This window comes from Cyprinodon tularosa, unplaced genomic scaffold (genome assembly GCF_016077235.1).
Source record: "Cyprinodon tularosa strain WSP-4 unplaced genomic scaffold, ASM1607723v1 ctg526, whole genome shotgun sequence".
In the NCBI taxonomy this organism is placed as follows: Eukaryota; Metazoa; Chordata; class Actinopteri; order Cyprinodontiformes; family Cyprinodontidae; genus Cyprinodon; species Cyprinodon tularosa.
This window is the reverse complement of record NW_024039259.1, coordinates 1,263,052-1,284,580: the sequence shown is the minus strand read 5'-3', so window position 1 is coordinate 1,284,580 and position 21,529 is coordinate 1,263,052. Positions and strand designations below refer to the sequence as shown.

The 21,529-nt window shown below is 37.5% G+C and overlaps 1 protein-coding gene across 2 annotated transcripts in view; it reads right to left on the bottom strand.

Annotated features, from left to right (window-relative positions):
* msra (methionine sulfoxide reductase A) overlaps positions 1 to 21,529 on the bottom strand; it is an 84,483-nt gene that overhangs the window by 19,356 nt on the left and 43,598 nt on the right. For both annotated transcript variants that reach the window (XM_038304151.1, XM_038304152.1), the window contains exons 2-5: positions 17,619 to 17,687; positions 16,964 to 17,083; positions 6,985 to 7,089; positions 6,480 to 6,586 (exon numbers count right to left, since the gene is read on the bottom strand). In XM_038304151.1, the coding sequence (XP_038160079.1) occupies positions 6,480 to 6,586; positions 6,985 to 7,089; positions 16,964 to 17,083; positions 17,619 to 17,687 (401 nt within the window). The remainder of the gene's footprint in view (positions 1 to 6,479; positions 6,587 to 6,984; positions 7,090 to 16,963; positions 17,084 to 17,618; positions 17,688 to 21,529) is intronic.

Genomic DNA, 21,529 nt, shown 5'->3' with positions numbered 1-21,529 from the left:
TTCTACTGGAGTAACAAGGACATCATTTTAGGCATTTTAACAAAAACAGTAAGAAACGTTTCAAATAATAGGATTCAGAACAAGATATATCAAATTTCTGGTTAAATACATTTGCACAGATGAACTTTTTCTTTACCTTCTAGTCCCTGAAATATCACTACCAAAGTAAACACATGATTTTTATAAATTTCAGAACTTCAAGCACCTCTGAAAAAAAAAACAAGCTGCTGAAAGAAATCAATAGGTGCACATCCCTTAAAAGAGTCTGACCTTCAAAAGGATTAAAGCTTGAACAATTTCACTTCAGCACAATTTTGTATTGAAGCAGTTAAGAGTCACAACAATCTCTACATCTCTGTTAATTAACCTTTTGAATCTCCACTCCTAACCTCTCAGCGGGTTCACCCTTATCCATCTATCTCTCCTCTGGGTTGCTGTTCATAGATCTTCTTACATTATCGTCCCACCTTCCTGTCGGCTGACTTTGTTTTTCCATTCACTCTAAACATAAAAGACCTCAAACCAGCTGAAAGCAATGGGACAACCCAACAAAAAACGGATACAGAAAACCCTTTTATGTATTTTATTTTTCAGACAGATTTTGCAGAGAGAGAGAGGGGGGAAAAAAAAGAAAAATGTTTTAAAAAGAAAAGAAAGGGCAAACCGGGTGAGGAGCAAAAGAAAAAAGGACTAATGAAGACCAGACTACACTAGAAAAGAATAGAGTAGAATAGAGTAGCCTCTACCCCCGTCAGTTACCATGGAAACAAGACCTTTGGTGCGATGGCGGTGGAAAAAGCCTCAGCAGGAGAGGATTTGACAAGGGAGGTGGCGTGTGAACGGCTTTTGTGTGACTGGACTGTAAAAACATACGGACATATATGTGCTGCATGTATAAGCAGAAACAAGGAAAAGACTAATGGTTCTGATGCAGACAGCAGGAGAGCAGAGAGGGATGCTGGGAAATGAAGTCTAAATGGTATGAATTAACATGATTATCCTTAACAAAATGAAACCTCTTTTAGAGATAGATGAGAAACTAATTAATGAACATGTTTGCTTCAGTAGTGATGGATACAGACTACAAAGCCTGACAGAAGGTTATAAAACTTTGTTTTTTAATGGGCTGAGGTCAAGGAAAGTTTTAGATTTTTTTAACCCATACTTTTTACCTAAACAATTAATCCAATGGAAAAATTACCCATTTGAGGATCCATTCAAACCAACAAGGTCATACTCTAAATTTGTTCAGTTCTTAGGAACCTTAAATGTTGCATAGATGAAAAAAATTCTCAATTATATCGTTCTAAAATAAAGAATGGATCCGTTTGTGGGGTGTACAAATCTGCAAACAGCAAATCTGTGCAGTTGTCTTAACTGAGAGAAGGGATTTTAATGAGCTCTGTATTTAATCCCCTCCCCCTGCCCAGCGCCCAGCGGGCTCTAGAGAAGACGGAAGGTAATGAGGAAAAATGGACACCGAAAAGTCAGAATGGCAAATGTTAAGGACTGTGTCAAACAAAGGGAACATAAACTACAATAAAAACTTTAACACAGATGAAAACCATACATGGATGCATTTGAAAATAAGTTCCTGAATATATTGCTTTAGCATCAAGTCAAAAAACGTCCCATAGGACGGTGTAATGATACCATCACCGTGAGGAGTTGGTGAAAAGTTTCAATTCTGCTCATTGAAGTAACAAATACTCAGCTCAAACTGAGCTAGTGCTGAGGAAATATTTCCAAAAGATTCCAAACTAATTGAAGCTGATAACGCTTTATCCTGAAGCGGTTCTGTATGTGTGACCTTTGTTTCTCTTTACTGTCGCCTTGTGCTTCCTCAAGACAAGAAAAAGTATTTAAGTGAAAGTTTAGTCATCTTTTCTTGTTACCTTTAAAGTTTATGACTAAGGTTATTACAATTGCTTCAAATCTGGACTTCAGAGAGTGAGGTGTTTAACAGGATTCATTGGAGCTGATTGTAATGCAAAGTTAATTGAGATGATATTTGCTATGAATTGGAGTTGGATTAAATTGAACCGAATCTGGATTAAACTGAACTGATGAGAAAATAATTGCAGGAGTGAATAGAATTAAGCTTAGAATAAGTGGAGTACAAGTGAATGTGAGTGAATTCATTAAATTAATTTAAACTGAAAGGGGTTAACCTGACCTGAGGTGAATAAAAGGTGAGATCAACCTGAAGTCAGACTTGTCTCATGTTAAAACGTCTGAGCCTGATTTTAAAAACTGCCAGATAATCCAGAGTGTTTAAGTGCCTTTTTTCTTCCTTTTCATGTCAGTTTATTTTAAAACCATTGATGCCAGCAATGTGCACTCTACACAGAGCATGATTTTGGTAGCCTAGTAAACTAGTCCAACCCGCCAGCGGCCAAAATCATTTTTGCCTGCGAGTGGTCTTGCTTTGAACAATGCCCCAGGCCCAAGAACGGGCTGGCCAATCACAACGCAGAGATGTGTTTTGAATTTCTGGATGCAAAGCGGGTGGGGTTTTGAGGGCGGGACGACAAAGCTGTGCAACGCTGGAGAAAGCAAAACAAGGAAGATGAACAGTTCTCGCTTGACTCAGCTTTGGAATCAATTTTGGAAGGATTAGATTTGGGGTTTTCGTTGAAACATGAGCAGGAAGAGGCTTTACGCTCACTCATTTTTAAGGACGTATTTTACCGACAGGCTGTTTGTTTACACTCCCCCACCAGCTTTCTGTCGTGTTTCTGTTGCTCTCATTGGTCAGAGCGTTGGCCAATAGGCACAGACATGGTTTGAAAAACAACAGGTTGTTCTCATCAACAATGTTCCGATGTCTCATTCATTGAGGCCAGACTAAATTACACATTTAATCTCACATTTAGTCTGGTTCATCAGGCTATGATTTTGGTCCGCCTTATGTAATGGTGCTAACATTAGCCCATTTTGCCTTCAACACGATTCCACCAATCAGGGACTGACCTGCAGGGGATGTCCCTAAGATTCAGTCCACAGTAGAGACTGACATTTTTTCAGGAATCCCACGGGTCACGGGATTCCCGTGGGATTCCTGTGGGATATTAGTAACGATCACGGTATTGGGACGGTACAGGATTAAACATTAACGGGAGCAGACGGGAGCGGGAGCAAGCCAATAGTAACTTCCGCTCTGAGTTTTTCACCCGTGCTCAAAAACAACAAGAATGGGAGTGGTGCAGGAGCGGGAGTCATTCTGAATGGGAGCGGGATGGGAGTGGGAGTAATTTCACCAGGAGTGGGACGGGACAGGATTTAGATTTCTACTCTGGCCCAGGATCGGGACGGGACACCATTTTTTTCTGTGGGAGTGGGACAGGACAGGAGTGAAAATCCACTCCCGTGTCAGTCTCTAGTCCACAGTGTTGCCAACTCAGCGACTTTGTCGCTATATTTAGCGACTTTTCAGACCCCTCCAGCGACTATTTATCAAAAAAGCGACTAGCGACAAATCTGGCGACTTTTTATGGTGTCACTGGCGGCTTCCTCCAGCGGCAGCTGCTGCCGTGGGGCGCCTCCCCCATCCCAACCCCGTTCTCCTGCTCCTGCAGGAGTCCCTCTCAGCGCTGCAGTCAGAGCCGCAGGATGTTTACACTCAGCGTTCAGACTGCAAATGAAGCGCGCATGCGCCGGGATTGACGGCGCAAATTGATCACGCGGTGCCGCTCCGCCCTGACTTACATTCAAGGCGGGAGCGAGCGGGAAGTAAATGTAAAATGTTATTTGGTCTAAATATATATTGTTTAGTAAAGTGAGTAAAAACACTATTATATAGAGTTTTTACTCACTTTTTGTCTTTCTGTAACAACATTATTTTTCCCACAGCATCAATAACATGCACATCACTTCCTGTGGCAGATTATGCAAATTAGGCGATGACTTCATTTAGCGACTTTTAGCACAGTCAATAGCTACTTTCCTTACTGAGGAGTTGGCAACAATGTCAGTCCAGGGTCGGGGGTCCAGTCAGTAATGCTGTCAGGAACCTGGGAGTTGTCTTTGACCGAGAACTGAACTTTAAACAACGAATAAATGCTGTTGTCAAAGCTTGGATTTTTCCAGCTGCCACTTCTTTTTTTTTTTTTTTTTTAGTTTTTACAGCACTAGTGGCTTTTTTGGACAGTAGGCTGACAGGAAAGGGGGTATGAGAGAGGGGGAGAAGCATGCGGGAAAGGACGACAGGTTGGATTCGACCACCAAAGCACGCCCCCCCAGCTGCGCCTTTTGACCAAGACCTGGAGAAGGCGACTCAAGCATTTATTAGTTTTCAGTTGGTCTATTGCAACGTTCTCTACTCTGGCCTCCCACAGTCGCCACTCCAACGATCCAGCCTCATCACTCCCGTCTTCTTCTCCCTGTACCGAATCCTGCTCCATTTTCGGATTGATTTAAAAATTGTAATACATGTTTTTAAAGCCTTTTATGGTCTTACTCTGTTATATTTAACTGAGATGTTGACCGTAACACGCCCCAGCATTGCTCTCCGGTCTGCCGATCAAGTGGTTCTGGACGTGCCCAGGTCCCCTTATAAACAGCGGGGTGATTGTTCCTTGGTGGTTACTGCACCTAAACAGTGGAACAACCTCCCCCTCTGTATGCGGGTTGCTGTCGGAAAATTTTTATTTCTCTTTTATTATATATTAATTTATCCTATTTACTCACTATAAAAGTTTTCACTCAGTCTGTTTCACCTTGAAGGCCACATCATTCTCTGCAGGATGGTGTTTGTAGACCAGACATTGCTTCTTCCCATAACAAACCAGATCCTTTGTCAAGGTTTATTCATAACATGTTACTGTTAAACCAAAGTGTTTGTAATTTGTTTTGACTCTGACTACTTTCCATTGTTGTAAGTAAGGGGGAACGAAAGCTGCCCAGATCAGAACAGAGCAGAATGCTGCGCCATTAGGACTTTATGATGAACTGTTCTCTCTTTGCAAAGATATGAATAAATGAGTGAAATCCATCGATCTCCGTTTATTTAACTAAGGTGAATAGTTAAACACCTTTTTTCCCAATGGGTTCTCTTTGAGAACCCATTGAGGGTTCTCAAAGATCTGCCCCTTTTTAAAGCCAGATTAAAGACTAAGTTTTAAAACTGGCTTTTAATACTTAAAACAAACTGTTAAATGCTTAAGATGTTTGTTTTTTAAAATAATTTTATCTTTCTGTGAAGCACTTTGGTCTTCCTGGTGTTGTTACACTGCAAAAAATTTAAATCTAAATAAGTAATTTGTTCCTAAACTAAGTACATTTGTTCTTGAATTGAGGAGGTAAGTGAGACACTTTGCCAATGGAACAAGACAATTTACATTTAAAATAAGAAAAAGCAACTGCATTGTCTTATTTCAATTGCATTTTATCTAATTATCTTATTTTTAGAGTAAAAATACTCAAACGCAAATCATCCCATTTACCTGCTAAAATTAAGGTAAAATACACTTGATTTAAGGAATTTCTACTTATTTCTAGATTGTTTTTGCAGTGTATGAAGTGCTATACAGATGCTTGATTGAGTGATTGATTTGATTTACACTTGGAAAACATCTAGAAATAAGTTAACATTTTCTAAATTAAGTGTATTTACGCTTAATTTGAGTAGGTAAATGAGATAGTTTGCCAATGGAATGAGTATTTTTACTCTTAAAATAAGATAACTAGATAAAATGCACTTGAAATAAGACAATGCAGTTATGTTTTCTTATTTTAAATGTAAATTTTCTTGTTCCATTGGCAAAATTTCTCTTTTACCTCCTCAATCCAAGAACAAATGCACTTATTTTTTTTAAAAAATGACTTATCTAGATTTAGATTTTTTCCAGTGTAGTGTGATTTTAAAGTATGAGCTAAATAGAACTAAATAGAATTAAACAGAATTTGAAATAACTTCAATGTCACTTTCTTTAATTTTAGGAAATATAACTGAATTAAAATGTCTTAATTTAATATAAAATGGTCAAATATCTAGCTTTAAGTTGATAAGATTTAAGTTTAAACAGAAATGAATTTACCTGAACCCAAATTTTAATTAATAACATCAAAAAAACTACATAGATCTTTTGAATCACTTCTCTATGTGGTACTGGTCCTACTGGTTCTACTCTTGGTACCAGTAAGCAGTTTAAAAATAATTAATGACTGTTGTCAATAATGTTTGTCTGAATATGTCAACAGCTGAGGAGTCATAGTAAAGAATCCATAATTACCGTTATTAGTCCAGATAAGGAACAAAAGCAAACTTTTGGGTGTTTAGATTATGAATGCAGTTGTTATTACAATCCATCCGTTCTCTTTCTACTGACCCTGACAAAAAATGTTCATCCTGCAGCTGCTGGATTCCAAACCGCCCAGCTGTCTCATACGGAAGATGGCTTTTCTCCACATGATCAGAAATCAAAATGCTTTCATGCACATGTTTCTTCCAAATAACAAAGACTCATAGATCTGTTCACCTTCTGGTACTGATCTTTGGAGGCCAGCGCTTCCTCTAGCTGCTGCTGGGTGTAGGCGTAGATGGCAGAGCGGTACGTTGTGCCGACATCGTTCCCCTGACGCATCCCTGAAAATACACATGTTGTTTGGTTTATTTTCTTATAAGCATCTCTGTCTTCATTTCTTGGCAAACAACAACTGACGGCATGTCCAAATATATAACCTGTCTTCTTCTGTCTCTGCAGAAGTGAAAGCTGTTTTCTTTATTACTGAACATGTCATCATTTTGCTGTCAGATTGTCAGTCTGTCAGCCTCGATGTTTCAAGCTTTCCAAGGCTGGCATACATATGCGATGTTCTACTAATCAGTCATGCGTAGGTACAGGCTTTACAAGCTGAAGATGATAAATATGTAGCTTTAAAGCTCTACTATGTTGTATATTCTGTGTAATGAGCAACAAAATACAATAAATAAAGAACCCTCCGGTTGTTCTTTTAGGGTTCAGACATGAATGTGGCCTTTACCTTGAGTTGGATTATGGCTTTCCCAGAAGACCTTCAATAGATTGTTGAAGCTGATCTTCTCTGGATGGTAAACAACACGCACCACCTCCGTGTGTCCCGTTCTGCCTGCAAAATGTAATGGTGAGCATCAGGGTTAAATGGGACTGAATATGCTTTATACACTGTGTATAAAAAAATACATTTGGGAGAAAAAAAAACACGGTGCAAAAAAAAAAAGATTGCATTGATATGATCAGTTTGATGCAGAGACGTTGACATGATTTAGACAGCTTTAGTTATGAAGGTGAGTGTTTTTCTAATTGTTTTTGGTCAATATAAAGATTAAGAAAATAAGCAGGAGGATAAATTCATATACAAGTGAAGAGATTGTGCAGAGTTCAGCTAAAAAGACCCTGGTTGGGATTAAAGTCCAGGAGCTTTTCGCTGAAATCCCCTTCCTAGATATAACAATGTTAGGTCTAATGAAAGTTGAAGTCTAAAGGCGGATTTATACTTCGAAACTTGGTTGTCTGCGTAGGTGTCGCAGTGAATGCAGGGACGTCCCCGCCTCCTGCCGCAACAGTGCCGCAGACAGGAGGCCTCTGATTGGTCAAATCTACATCTGCTCTACTCATGCGTATTTCCTGTTTGGTACTTTACTGGCTTCTTTTGTTTGTAGGACCACCATTGCGGTAAAGGACTCATGAAGATGGACCAGCTAGAAGAGCAAGGAGCACGAGAACGCTGGAACCCTTTTTCCACCTGGATCCCTGCTCTTTTTCGCCCTCATGTCCCTCTGTTGTTTGACAAACTTGCCCCCATTTCTTCACCGCCTCGGCCGTATCTCGACCCACAGCTAGTTGGTGATTGTCCCTCTTGTACTGTGCCGTGGAATAACATAGCGCAGACCATGCTTGAATATTGGGCATAAATCAAAAGTATCTGCGACAAGCTCACTTCGACACACTGCTGTGGGAGGATAACCAGAACATAAGACGAAAGTTTCCAACCTGGCCTGCGAGCTAAATTCTTGCGCTATTTGTTCATTTGCAATCACATGGGAATTAATCTTGTCCTGTCACCACTTCAACTGGAAAATCTTCTTTTTAGTCAAAACATGCAACACTGGTTTAAAAAGGTACAATAACAGAAAATGGCTTTGAACGACGCAGCATCATCTGGGCTCCTTTGGCTTAAATTGGTCAATTTTAGTCATCAAACCTAAATGGTATAAATGTTTGCCTCATCCTTCTTGATATTGAAAGTTTCTTGCTAATGAAGGAAGAAAGCTCATAAGGTCACCTGATGAGTGTTCTGCGGTTCTGCTGAGACACTGGAAAACAAAAATAACTTTGACATCTGAAATCAGGTCTAACTTAAGTTTTTCACACAAACGGAAATCATTCCTTTAACTTTATAATACTTAACCTTTCTGCTAGAATCCTGAAACTAACAGAACCAGACCAAAAGTGTTATTTTATTTTATTTATTAGGATGTGGTTATTTTATTTATTTTATTAGGATGTGGTTATTTTATTTATTTTATTAGGATGTGGTTATTTGATTTTATTTATTAGAATGTGGTTATTTTCTTTATTTTATTAGAATGTGGTTAATTTATTTATTTTATTAGGATGTGGTTATTTTCTTTATTTTCTTAGAATGTGGTTATTTTATTTATTTTATTAGGATGTGGTTATTTTATTTATTTTATTAGAATGTGGTTATTTTATTTATTTTATTAGGATGTGGTTATTTTATTTTATTTATTAGAATGTGGTTATTTTATTTATTTTATTAAGATGTGGTTATTTTTGTTATTTTATTAGAATGTGGTTAATTTATTGAATTTATTAGGATGAGGCTATTTCATTCATTTTATTAGGATGTGGTTAGTTTATTTTATTTATTAGAATGTGGTTATTTTATTTATTTTATTAGGATGTGTTATTTTATTTATTTTATTAGGATGTGGTTATTTTATTTTATTTATTAGAATGTGGTTATTTTATTTATTTTATTAGGATGTGTTATTTTATTTATTTTATTAGGATGTGGTTATTTTATTTTATTTATTAGAATGTGGTTATTTTATTTATTTTATTAGGATGTGGTTATTTTATTTTATTTATTAGAATGTGGTTATTTTATTTATTTATTAGAATGTGGTTATTTTATTTATTTTATTAGGATGTGGTTATTTTATTTTATTTATTAGAATGTGGTTATTTTATTTATTTTATTAGGATGTGGTTATTTTATTTTATTTATTAGAATGTGGTTATTTTATTTATTTTATTAGGTTGTGGTTATTTTATTTACCTTATTAGGATGTGGTTAATTTATTGAATTTATTAGGATATGGTTATTTCATTCATTTTATTAGGATGAGGCTATTTCATTCATTTTATTAGGGTATGGTTATTTTATTTACCTTATTAGGATGTGGTTATTTTATTTATTTTATTAGAATGTGGTTATTTTATTTATTTTATTGGAATGTGGTTATTTTATTTATTTTATTAGGATGTGGTTATTTTGGTAAACTTATTAAGATGTGGTTATTTTATTTATTTTATTAGAATGTGGTTAATTTATTGAATTTATTAGGATGTGGTTATTTTATTTATTTTATTGGAATGTGGTTATTTTATTTATTTTATTAGGATGTGGTTAATTTATTGAATTTATTAGGATGAGGCTATTTCATTCATTTTATTAGGGTATGGTTATTTTATTTACCTTATTAGGATGTGGTTATTTTATTTATTTGTTGCAGAACTTGCCTGTGTCAAATTAGCTGTAGGACACTCGTTTTAAAACCTTAATATCAGGACTCTTGGAATCCTTTTTTAGATGTAAGACCTCAAAAAGAACAGATTTACACAAGAAAAGCACAATATACATCAGGTGTCCTCGGAGGGCCAGGCTGGTCCGAAACTGATTTTCTGCAAAAGAAAGATCCCCTCTGCTGCGAGTCAAACAGCAGCTGGTGCTGGTAATGAGTGTGACCCATTACCTGACACCTCATCTTCTCCACATCTCTCATTCCACCTCCACTCCTATGTCTTTCTCTGCCTTATTACTTTTTTAATATCAGGAGTTATGGATTCCTACGGCAGATATTGGCGAACAGAGACAAAGCAGCGGCCCACATTAAATTAATGTCTCACCAGGCCAATCTCGCAGGAATAAATTCATCTCGGGCTGGATGTGAACTACAGTAAAGATTGGAATCGGAGCAGAAATAAAGGGGCAGCTGGCTGGGAAATGTACATCCAGGTGCCAAATGATCTCCTAATCAGGCTGTTACTCAGAATGAAGCAGACAGGTGAACGTGTTGGATTATCAAGCCGACAAATTGTCTGATTTTGGAGAAGTTTTAAAGGGCTTTGTGTCATGTTTTGCTGCCAGAAAAAAAAAAGTTTTAAGCTTTACAGCATGGGGCAAAACAATATAAAGCAGAGTGACCAGCTTTTCCTTTATCTTATCTCTGTTTACCCTTTTAAACAGCTTGTCTGGCTGCATGCATACAGTACTAACACAAAAATGAAACCTAGGAAATCTATATGCTGTCATTTTTTCATACAACCAGCGTTTATTTGTTGGTTTTGGGAACAACATACATGAGCCCCAGAGGATTTGACTCGGCTCACATCCCTTCGAAGCCACAGACTGAAGCGGAAGGGTTCTGCAAATCACGGTACTTTACCATCTTGGAGCTTAATCCGTGTGTGGAAGCAGCAACGAGCGGAATCAAGTGACGTATAGGGGTGTAAATCACATCCATCATGGCGATTCGATTCAGTATCGATTTCCTGACCCAACGATTTGATTATTTTCGATACTCAAGAATACACCACGATTCGATTCGATTAATTTTTTTAAATATTTTTTTTTAGACCTTACAGGCTAAACAAAGTTTCAAGTTTGAAATAAATCAATGAAAGCTGTAATATCGTTATGCATTAGCAAATAACAGAAGTAGAAAAGTTGCATCAAAAAATTCTGCAAAAATACTGCAGAAAATCAGTGCAATGAGTGCAATTCAATACCTCGGCTCCAGATGTCCCGCCCCCTCCACAGACGCTCTGCTGCACTTCTCCCAAATTCTAGCTGACCGCAAACAGTGCTGAAGACAGGAGGCCGGCTTGTTTTGTTTTTATGACCGAAATTGCGGAAAACAACTCGTGAAGTTTGACCCGCTAGAAGAGCGAGGTGCATGAGAACGCTGGGACCCTTTTTCCACCTGGATCTCCGCTCTTTTTGGCCCTCATGTCCCTCCGTCGTCGGACTAAACTCGCCCCCACTTCCATGCCGCCTCGGCCGTATCTAGACCCACAGCGTGTAGCACAGACCACGCTTCAATATTGAGCTTAATTTAAAAATGTCTGTGTCAAGCTTACTGCAACAAACTGCTGCAGGAGGATAACCAGGAAGCGAGGTAGGAAGGCAAAATAGGTTTAGCGCCACCGCAGCACGGGAGGGAGAATTACGCCCAGGAGCAAATGGATAAAAATAGACTGGAGAAAAAAAAAAAAAAAAAAACATGAATCGATTCTCTTGTGGACGTGTCGATGAATCGGATCATCGGCTGTTGAATCGATGCATCGATACAAAACGATTATTATTTACACCCCTAGTGACGTATCGATAATCTAAGAGAGAGTTATAAAAAACTTTACAAAAAAATGTCTGAAACGTTTCCTGGATAACTGGATGCTTATTGGTGTCTCTGCTAAACGAAGCAACTACAGAAGAAGCAGCTTTGATGCCATTGTAAAGGATGCAACAACATTTTGTAAAGGAGCTGCAACTGCTATTAATTTTACTTTTCTCTCACAAAAGCCTGGGTAGATTTTCTATACACATTTACTCAGTTACAATAACAATCCCAGAGCTTTGGTCCTACGACAGACCAACTTTCTAGCCGTCCCAAGGCTGCGTACAACTGTGAGGCTTTGCATCACCAACAGTAGCAACAGTTACAGCTAAATATAAGTGTAAGAATGTTCTGTAAAAGTTTAGAAAAAACGATCCACTGGACTTAGTTTTCAAGGTTTGAAGACATTTCGCTCCCTCTCCAGGAAGCTTTCTCAATTCAAATGTTTGGGTCGGCAGTGAGTTGAGGCTTTATATAGACAAGGCCTTGTATTGCTTGGAAAGATGCAAATTGAACCGATTAATGGGTCGTTTGGTTCCATTGTTGGCCTGTAATACCTGAAACCTGTCTATGATTCTGAAGGTCGTTCGTTAAAGGGGGGGATAGTCGTTAAAGGGGTGATTGCCTCCTGTAATACCTGAAACCTGTCTATGATTGTTGGTCATTAACGGAGGGATTGTTCACCTTGCTGAAGAGATTTGGTACTTTGTTCCTGTGTGATGTAAGAATGTTGCTTTCATACCTTAAGTTTGTCAAGAAATATGTTTTAGACAGGTTATAAGCAAAGTACACCTCAAACCTTCACCTGTTTGTCAGTTTGTAAAGAAATTGCCATCTTCTATATCTGATCCTGCCCTGGTCTTAGGAGCATGACACTTTGGGTTGCATAAACCCCATCGCCATAAGACAGTCTTTACCTGCTGGCCTTATCCTGGTGCTTTAAATCCATTGGCTTCCAGTGGAAAAGGGGCTGTAGAAAGTCCTTTAGGATTAATGCTTCTGTGTTTCCTTTGTGTGTGTGCTGCATCAGCTCAAAACTTTTATCTGTTCTGTTAAAAATAAGTTTTCTGACTGTCATTACATGCATGTTTATTAGGAGGGATTGCTCCAAAGTTGACGACCCGATACAAGCAACTGCATGATGTTGCTACTCTTTGCGATTGGCTGGGTTACCTTAGAAAAATAAATGTTGACCTGTTTGTTTGGATGATTTAAGTGAATTGTCTCTGAAAACTGTTTTAAGATGATTATAAAAAGAATTTAACCAAAAACCTAATCTATGAAGCAAAAGTTTTACTTTTACAAGGTTTATATTAGATTGCTTTTACACTTTGATCACATTTAACTCAGTATTTTAAAAAATTATTTACTAGCCAAGAAGTTTGTTGTTTTTTTTTATTGGCGTTTCTAAGAAAAAGCATTTGATAATTCATGTAACAAGACTGCAAGATGGATTTTATATAGTCAGAATGTCCTTCAGGTTACTTTCAAATCAATTTCTGTATTTACTTTAATCTTCTCCGAAACAATAGCTTTTGTGAAACAACAATACATCTGGGATGGACCGATTCAGAAAAGAAAAGCAAAAACATTTCTCAAATCTTTTTCTCTTTTTAAACAAACAAGGCTGGTGAGATAAACGTCACCTTTAAGTCAATGCCAATTTTAAACAAGCATTTATTTGACTACAAGACAGAAAATCAGAAAATGTATGATGAGAACTGTTTATAAATGATGGATAAAAAGAAGTACACATGAGAGCAGCAATAAATGTGTGTGTGGTGGTTGGGTGGGGGTTTGGGTACAACTGCAGTAACAGGTACTTATTCTCAACACAGAGGAAAGATATGCAAATCTAATCACCACAAATTGGACTAACGCTAATCCGACTGTAAATATTTGACTCCCAGTAAATATTCAGCAGTTGTCTTTTCTGAATACCTGAAGGTTTGAGAAGCAATTTATTTAGCCTCCTTCACCTATGACGCAGGACTAATTAAGAACGATTCGAAGCAGCTTTATATTCAGTGCTACATACAATAGAACATTACGAATGCACAAACTATACTTCAGCACTCAAATGCAACAGTAAAAGCCTGATTAAGTCATGAATCTGCACCGATAGGACTCTAAAGCCAAAGAGTCAAGCACTACACTGCAAAAAACTAAATCTTGATAAGTCATTTTTTCTTAAAATAAGTACATTTGCTCTTGAATTGAGGAGATAAAAGAGACATCTTGCCAATGGAACATTTACCTACTCAAATCAAGGGTAAATACACTGAATTTAAGAAATTTTTACTTAATTATAGATCGTTTTTCCAGTGTACCCCCATGTTTTTAGGCTTTAAACTGTATTCAGAGGTAAGTCTACGCATATTTATCTAAACCTTAGAGAAGAACTTGAGGAAAATTGGCCAAAGGTTCACTATGCTGAACAAAATTCAAATAAACGTTAAATATACGGTTCAGTCTATAACCTTTAAACTGTGTATAAATACTAAATCATTAGAGCCAGGTTTCCAGCATTACACCAGCAGTCATGTTTACTCAGTTATTTTTGGGGGGAGATTTATTAAACCAGGCCAATTATCTTTGCTCCAATATCCAGTTAAAAACGCACAGTGTTATCTATAAACACAGACGCAGGCGGCAACTATAATAGACAAAAGAAATCTACTAGGAGGGAAGAAAATGACAGCAAAACAGGCCAATTATCAGGAGACGGTACAGTCTTAGTCACACATTTACATTTCTGCATCATCTTCATGGATGTTGAACTAATTTGGAGCTTTAAATGATTTAGTGGAATGTGATTTTAAAAAGAGAGATGGCTTGGTAACATTAAAATAAATGTGTATTTTCTGACCCAGCAAGCAATAAAGAATTTCCATTTGGGAGCATAAAAATGTCTTCTTCATCATTAAACTCTCCTAAGTAGAATACACAATTATCAGTGGCAGCATAACAACCCCACAGCATGATGTACCCACTACCATGCTGATAACTGTTAAAGTGTTTTTAGATTTTTGAGCCTTTACTTGGTTTTCTTCAAGCATTCTTCCTAACTGTGGCCAATATTTGTCTGGTCTGACTTAAAGTTTTATCATTTAAGATGTTGTGGTCAGCAGTGACTGCCAATCGAAAGAGAGGGACCGTTCCTTTTTTGGCAGTACAGTCACAGTTGATGTTGATAGTAACTTCTCTTTACCATGTATAGCCTCTAGTGTCACAGCATCTTAAGCTCTTTCATCAACTTGAGCAGTTCCAAGTTTATCTTCCTAAAGTTTTATTTATCTTAAGCCAAAAGTTTGGGTTAAATAATTATATTTTGACACAACTGGGTGAGCTAGATAGAGACTGGTGTTATGAATCCAGTTTGTGTGGGTTGTGCTTTTGTTTGTCTTCTCTCCACCACCAGGCGGTGCCTGGTTCTCGTTGGCCTCCTCACACACCTGCGGATGGTTACCTCATTACCGGAGGACTCTTAAGCTGCTGACTGCCACTACCTCGACGCCAGAGTGTTTGCTAGTTTTGGGTACTCTAGCCAAGCTGAGTTTTGCTGAGTCAAACTTAGTTTTTGTCACCTGAGTTTTAACATTGCTGTTTTTGTCTTTGCCTCTCGACAGGAAGTCCTCCTGCAAACTGGATGTTTTGGACCTTCGCCCCCTGGAAGGATTCTCTGAGCATCAAGCTGAGCTGAGGATTTAACCTAGTGGTTTGGATCTACTTTTCCCCAAGTATTGTTTGGGCATCTCTCTGAGCAGGGGTTTCATCTCCACAAGAAACCGTTCAAGTACCGCAGGAAAACTAAGTGGCAGTCAGCTCCTCCGTTCCTCAAGGAAAAACCGTAACCTGGATAAACCCTGCCTGCCCTCCAACGAGCAAGTCATTCACTGGAACAACCCACACAGACTGGATTCAACAAGAGAAACCTTTTCCTGTTGCCTTAATTCCCTTCTTCAAATCGAAGACACAAATTTCCCACTGAGCCTGAACTAACCGCAGAATCTTCCCCTTCACTTTTCAGTCCCGGTTTATCAGTGTTCAGAGCAGCACTGGACTCTTCTCACCCTACGCTCAATAAAACCTGTTAAACTTTTCCCTGGTCTCTCTGTTTGGTCTTCTGCATGTGGGTCAGATCTTTAGATAAAATCATGACAACTGCTTCTGGAAAGGATGGAGGAGGTAAACCTGAAGTCCAATAATTCATAAATCAAGATACATTTCATGTTAACCTGCCTTTTCTATTCCAAAGAATTGCAATAGAAAAGACATAGCGGTTTTTGAGCACCCCATTTGGTCTAAAAGTCGATACGTGCACATGCATGGGCATCTTAGCAGGACAATGACCCTAAAGACGTCCAACTAATTTGGAAGGCCTACATTAATTATTCTGTGCCAGGAAAGAGGAAGTTTCATGAACTCTGACAATCCTGCAAAGAGTAATGAAATATAATCTAGGGCTGCAACTAATGATTATTTTGAAAATCAATTAATCTGACGATTGTTTTCTAAATTAATCGTTTAATAATCACATAGCCAATGGGTCCTTGAAGAAGACGCTTTGCGAAATTAAACCAGATGAAACTAAAACTTTCCCCATTGAGGATTTCTGGATAGAGCATATTGACAGACAAAAAAGGTTTGACCTAAATGCAAAATGTTAGTTAATTTTGGAATAATTACTGCTCTAAGTGGGTCGCTCTGTCAGCTAAAGGCATGTTTTAGAGTCTCTACACTCCAATTAACCATTAATCAGTTGCTAAATTAGTTGACAATAATCCATTAATCACAATTAATAAAATAGATTCAGCCCAAATATAAACCCAGAAGAAAACCCAAGGTTTTGCTGATAGTTACAAAAACATACTGAAAGACGTTTAGATATTAGTAAAATCCATATATTAACTGTGTATCATCAGCAAAGAATGATAAAACAATTTAGGAAACCGCCAAATTATTTGGCCTAAATGGAAAATATAGAAAACATATGGAGGATAGGTCCCAAACCTAACCCTGCGGTGGCCCTCATTTCTGACTTTTAGAGCTCAGCATGAACTGTCCCGCTCAAACAAAATGTTCTGGCAGGTTAGAAAACCAGGAGCGAACCTCCTCTAAAGCCACACCTGATAAACCAACTGCCTCCTAGAGCCTATTAATCAAATACCTGACTGATATTGTGAAACCCAGATGTAAAATATTAGAACATACCTATGATGGAACATGAATATTTAGTCAGTTTTCCTCCTTTAGTTTATACATATTTTACATATTTGCTTGCATTGACCGTGAGTAGAAAAAACATGCTTGTGCGCGTTGGTACGCAGTGGTTACCTGTGCACACTTCCTCATACGTGGCATTAGGTGTGTACCCCCCAGAATAGCCCACTTGCGTAGAGTAAACTCCCTTATGCTTCCAAAACTTCCTCTCTGCTCCCCAGAAACAGCCCATGCCTGAGAGAAACCAGAACAGTCAACATTAGTCTTTGTTATACAATCTATGACATATTTCAAAGAAAGCTACAATTTAAGTAAGTATAATGTATGTCTTCTTTTTTTTTTACCCTAACCAGTTTAATTTAGTCTAACTGTGTTCAGAAGTGGCATCACTGCAAACTTAAGTTTATAGTACATTTTCGCAAATTAAAATCTCCGTCACCATTTTCAATGGAAACAATTACCGGCTGTAATCAGTGCCTCGTTCTTTACTTCCATTTAAAGGAGGCATTTCTGATCAGTCTAAAAAGAAAGGAGAGACAGAGTCTGCTAGTGAGTTTACATCTACCTTCTATAGTCAATTAAATTTCTGCTTTACTTCACTTGTTTTGCAAGTTGGACAAAAGCACATCGCAGACAGTCAACTTTATAACTAAGAAAAATGTCTAATCTACGACAACGATCAAATTTAAAAGTCTTTAAAGAGCAAACAAAAGCTAAGTGTTTAGTTGAATATCAGCATGAATCTGCTGGTTTACATTTTGACACTTACCAAACATTACCATCTGTGTTCCCTCTGGAAAGGGAGGAATTGTCCTGTTTCCATTCACATCATGTTTAGCTGCAGAAAAAGGGACACAATTATAGAAGTCAGTAACAATAAAAACACAATTACAGCAGTCTCACTCATTTAACTCTTTCATTGTTTTGTGATCTACAAGGTAAGGTAAGGCAAGGTAAGCTTACTTGTATAGCACAATTCAGTGTACTGCAAATAAATGAAATCTAAATAAGTTTATTTTTCTGAAAAGATGGGCATTTTTCTTGAATTGAGGGGGTAAGTGGAACAAGACATTGTACACATACAAATCGTATTATGTCAAGTACATATTACCTCATTAACTTATTAACTTATTCTAAGAGGAAAAAACTGATTCTATTGGCAAATCATCTTATTTACCTACTCAAATTAAGGGAAAGAACACTTAATAGAAGAAATTCTGACTTATTTCTAGGTCATTTTTGCAATAAAAAGGACAATTCAAAGTGCTTTACATGAAAAATAGAAAAAAATATGATAAAAGCAGGAAGTAAAACAATAAAACAGTTGGACCAAAACCTTGTATAACTGATAACCTTAGACAGATTACCTAGTCAGCAGTTTAACTTCAACGGCCAAAGGCAGCTCTAAACAAGTGGGTTTTAACTTTGACCTCAAGAACTCAGATTTTCTGCACTTTTACAGTTTTCTGGGAGTTTGTTCCAGACAAGTGGAGCATAGGAACTAAATGCTGCTTCTCCATGTTTGGTTCTAGTTCTAGGTGTAGAGACTAGGCTTGAACTAGAAGACCTGAGTGATCTGGGACGTTGATACACTGACAACAAAACTGTTATGTATTGAGGTGCTGATCCATTCACTGATTTCTAGACAAACAGAATTATTTTAAATAGTGTTGCGCCGATACAGTTTTTTTGGGCCCGATACTGATACCCGATACCTGGCTGTGCAGTATCGGCCGATACCATCTGTTTGAAATTGATGAGTATGTGTATATATGAAGAACTGCGTACTACTTGGATGTAAAATCATGTAAAAAGACTAATACAAAGTGAATCCAGTAGAACTTTTTATTGCCTAACTGGAATAGGTGACAATAGTTGAATAAACTTTTTGCTCTCAAAATAGTATTTGTGCCCTATTTGCCGGTACTCACCAATACCGATACCACCATTTTAGTGTTGGATCTGGGCCCTGTCTGATACTGGTATCTGTATCGGTGCAACACTAATTTGAAAGTATTCTCTGAGCTACAGGGAGCCAGTGGAAAGACTTGAGAACTGAGTTGATGTGCTCTACTTTCTTAATTCTAGTGAGAACACGGGCAGCATAGTTTCGGACCAGCTGCAGCTGTCTGATGGACTTTATAAGTAAATCTATGAAGAAACTGTTACCGTAATCAATTCTACTAAAGATATATGCATGAATTCGTTTTTCTAGATCCTGCTTGCACGCTAGTCCTTTAATCCTGGAAATGTTTTTCAGGTGATTAAAGGGGTATGAAGAATAAGTTTTACTTTTTCATATCTTTTTCAGATAATTTACATTAATTGATGTAATTTCTCTGGCTGTATATACCGAAAAGTTTATTTGGTGGAGGTTTTTGTTTCTATTTATGTTCAGGTGAATTTACTTAGTTTGGAAATCTTTTTTTGTGTGTATTAGGTTGATTAATTTATTGTTGTTTTTCAAATTGTCTGAAATAAAATCATTCATTCATTCACAATGCAGGTAAATTTGTGGTGAAATAAACACAAACATTTTCAAATCTTCAACAGGCCATGGACTCCTTGTTAGTGTTTGGCATCCGTAGCTCTTTGACATCCACTTACATTTTAAATAGTCTGGTTTCCTCAGCCAATAAACTGAAAATAGGTGATAATAAGTTTTTTCAAATGGATAATGACCCAATACATGCTGTCAAGTCTAAACAGAAATGGCCCATTACACACAATCAACGCTCCTCAATGGCCATCTCATCAGCAACATGCTACATTTTTTAACTGGTATTTGTGAGCTGTTTTAAAGAACACCTATATGGTCTTGGGGATTTTGATCAGAAAAACTGTTAAATATCCCAAATTACACCGAATTAGAGTCACTAACGTGGGGCAAACAACATTTTCATATTTTGTTGGTATAGTTTTCTTTCTTCCAATAAATTACTCAGGTTAAAAGAAATGTTAAGCTAAGTATGTTCATTTAAAAATATTGTATAATTGGCTTGTATTTGTGCATACACAAGAGATGATTTACAAGAAATGAATATCACTGTGCAAAAATAACAGCAGGGATTCAAACATGCATTGAATTTGTTGGTAGCATTGATTATATAAAGTCAAACAGCAGCTGGCAGGAAGGAAGTACGATAACGCTCCTTTGTGCACCTGTGATTCAGCACCCTGTCACTCTCTCTGGTTCCGCAACAGCTTTATGGATGGGCTGAGAAACCTCTTTTGAAAAAGAGGTTATTTTTGCTGGAGTCCTTTTGTTTTCTAACATTAGCTTTGGATCAAATGTGGCATCCTATGGCAGAGCTATTCATCCTGATGAGCTTATCCTGTTCTTAGCTGTGGAAAATCTGCTGCTTCAAAAAAACTTCACCAAAGAAGATGACTGATGCCACCACAGAATAAAAAAAAAAGGTTTTCAAGAGTGCCATCTTCACACCAAAATACCTTGGTCTATTCAGCAAGTAGAGTCTGCTCACATCAATCCTGAGAAGAGCATGAACCTAAGAGCTGAAGCTGAGCTAACGCTAGTCCCTCTGGGTTATTATTACACGAGCAGCAAGACGTTGAGATTTCTGCTAAAACAAGCATCAGTATAAGTTGTTGAAAAGGTTCTTGGAGTCTGAAATCACCTAATTTAACATTAATATATCAAGCTTTGGTTGACCATATTGCACTTTTGCCACAAATCGTTTTTTTCTTAATTAATGTGTTTGTTTTTGGAAAATAAACACAGAAACTCAGAATGCAGCATAAAGAAATACTGCAGATCTGAGCGCATACACGCACAGTGACCCACATAAAAAGGGTTTGCAGATTTTCACAGCAGCTGCACTCACTCCAATCAACGCCAAGCCAGAGATGCACAAGGACATATATGAGGCCATGCAGCCACCTGGCTTAGCAAGCACACATTAACTTTGGCTTGCTGGGGGCTGCGTGTGTACAGATGATTTTCTGTGGGGGAGGAAGACGGATTAAAAAAAATAAAAATGGAATGATGGGGGGAGAATGGAATGATGGGGGAGAATAAAAATGAAGCAACATCTGGATCTCAACCTTTATCCCCCCTACCCACACAAACACACATGTCCAACATCTTCATGCATAGATGCATAATTGTGACAAGGGCTGCATGCTGATAGACAAAAGCAAGAGATAGGGTACTGCAAAGCAATCAGCAACACACACGCAGAGTGATAATCAGCTTGAATTTTTTCTGTTCTGCTCTCAGCATTCTCAAGTTGTGCAAACACACATCATCTGAATGTGAGTCAGTGAGTTTGTCTGATTACATGAGCAGCCTTTCATTGTGAATCATAGCCGCTGAAGGATTTGGATGCTCTGTATTGTGCAATTCGGCTGCATGTTTTCTTAAAGATTGAAAGAAAAATGTTGCCCTTTTAAAACAATCTTTCAATGTTTCTAAAGTCCTCCTTTGTTTAATAGCTGCTTTTCATTCAGAACAGTATCCATACATGAATGTCAAATTCCGGCATGTAAACCCCATACAGTATATCTGAACATTACTCTGATCATTATAAACCAAACCCTAACTAATAACTTAAATAATTTTCTTAAAAGCTATTATAGAATATTAACAACAAAAATAGTTTTAATGTATTTTCAGAGCCCCATTTCAACTCTATTATAATAACCTAAAAATGTAAATAA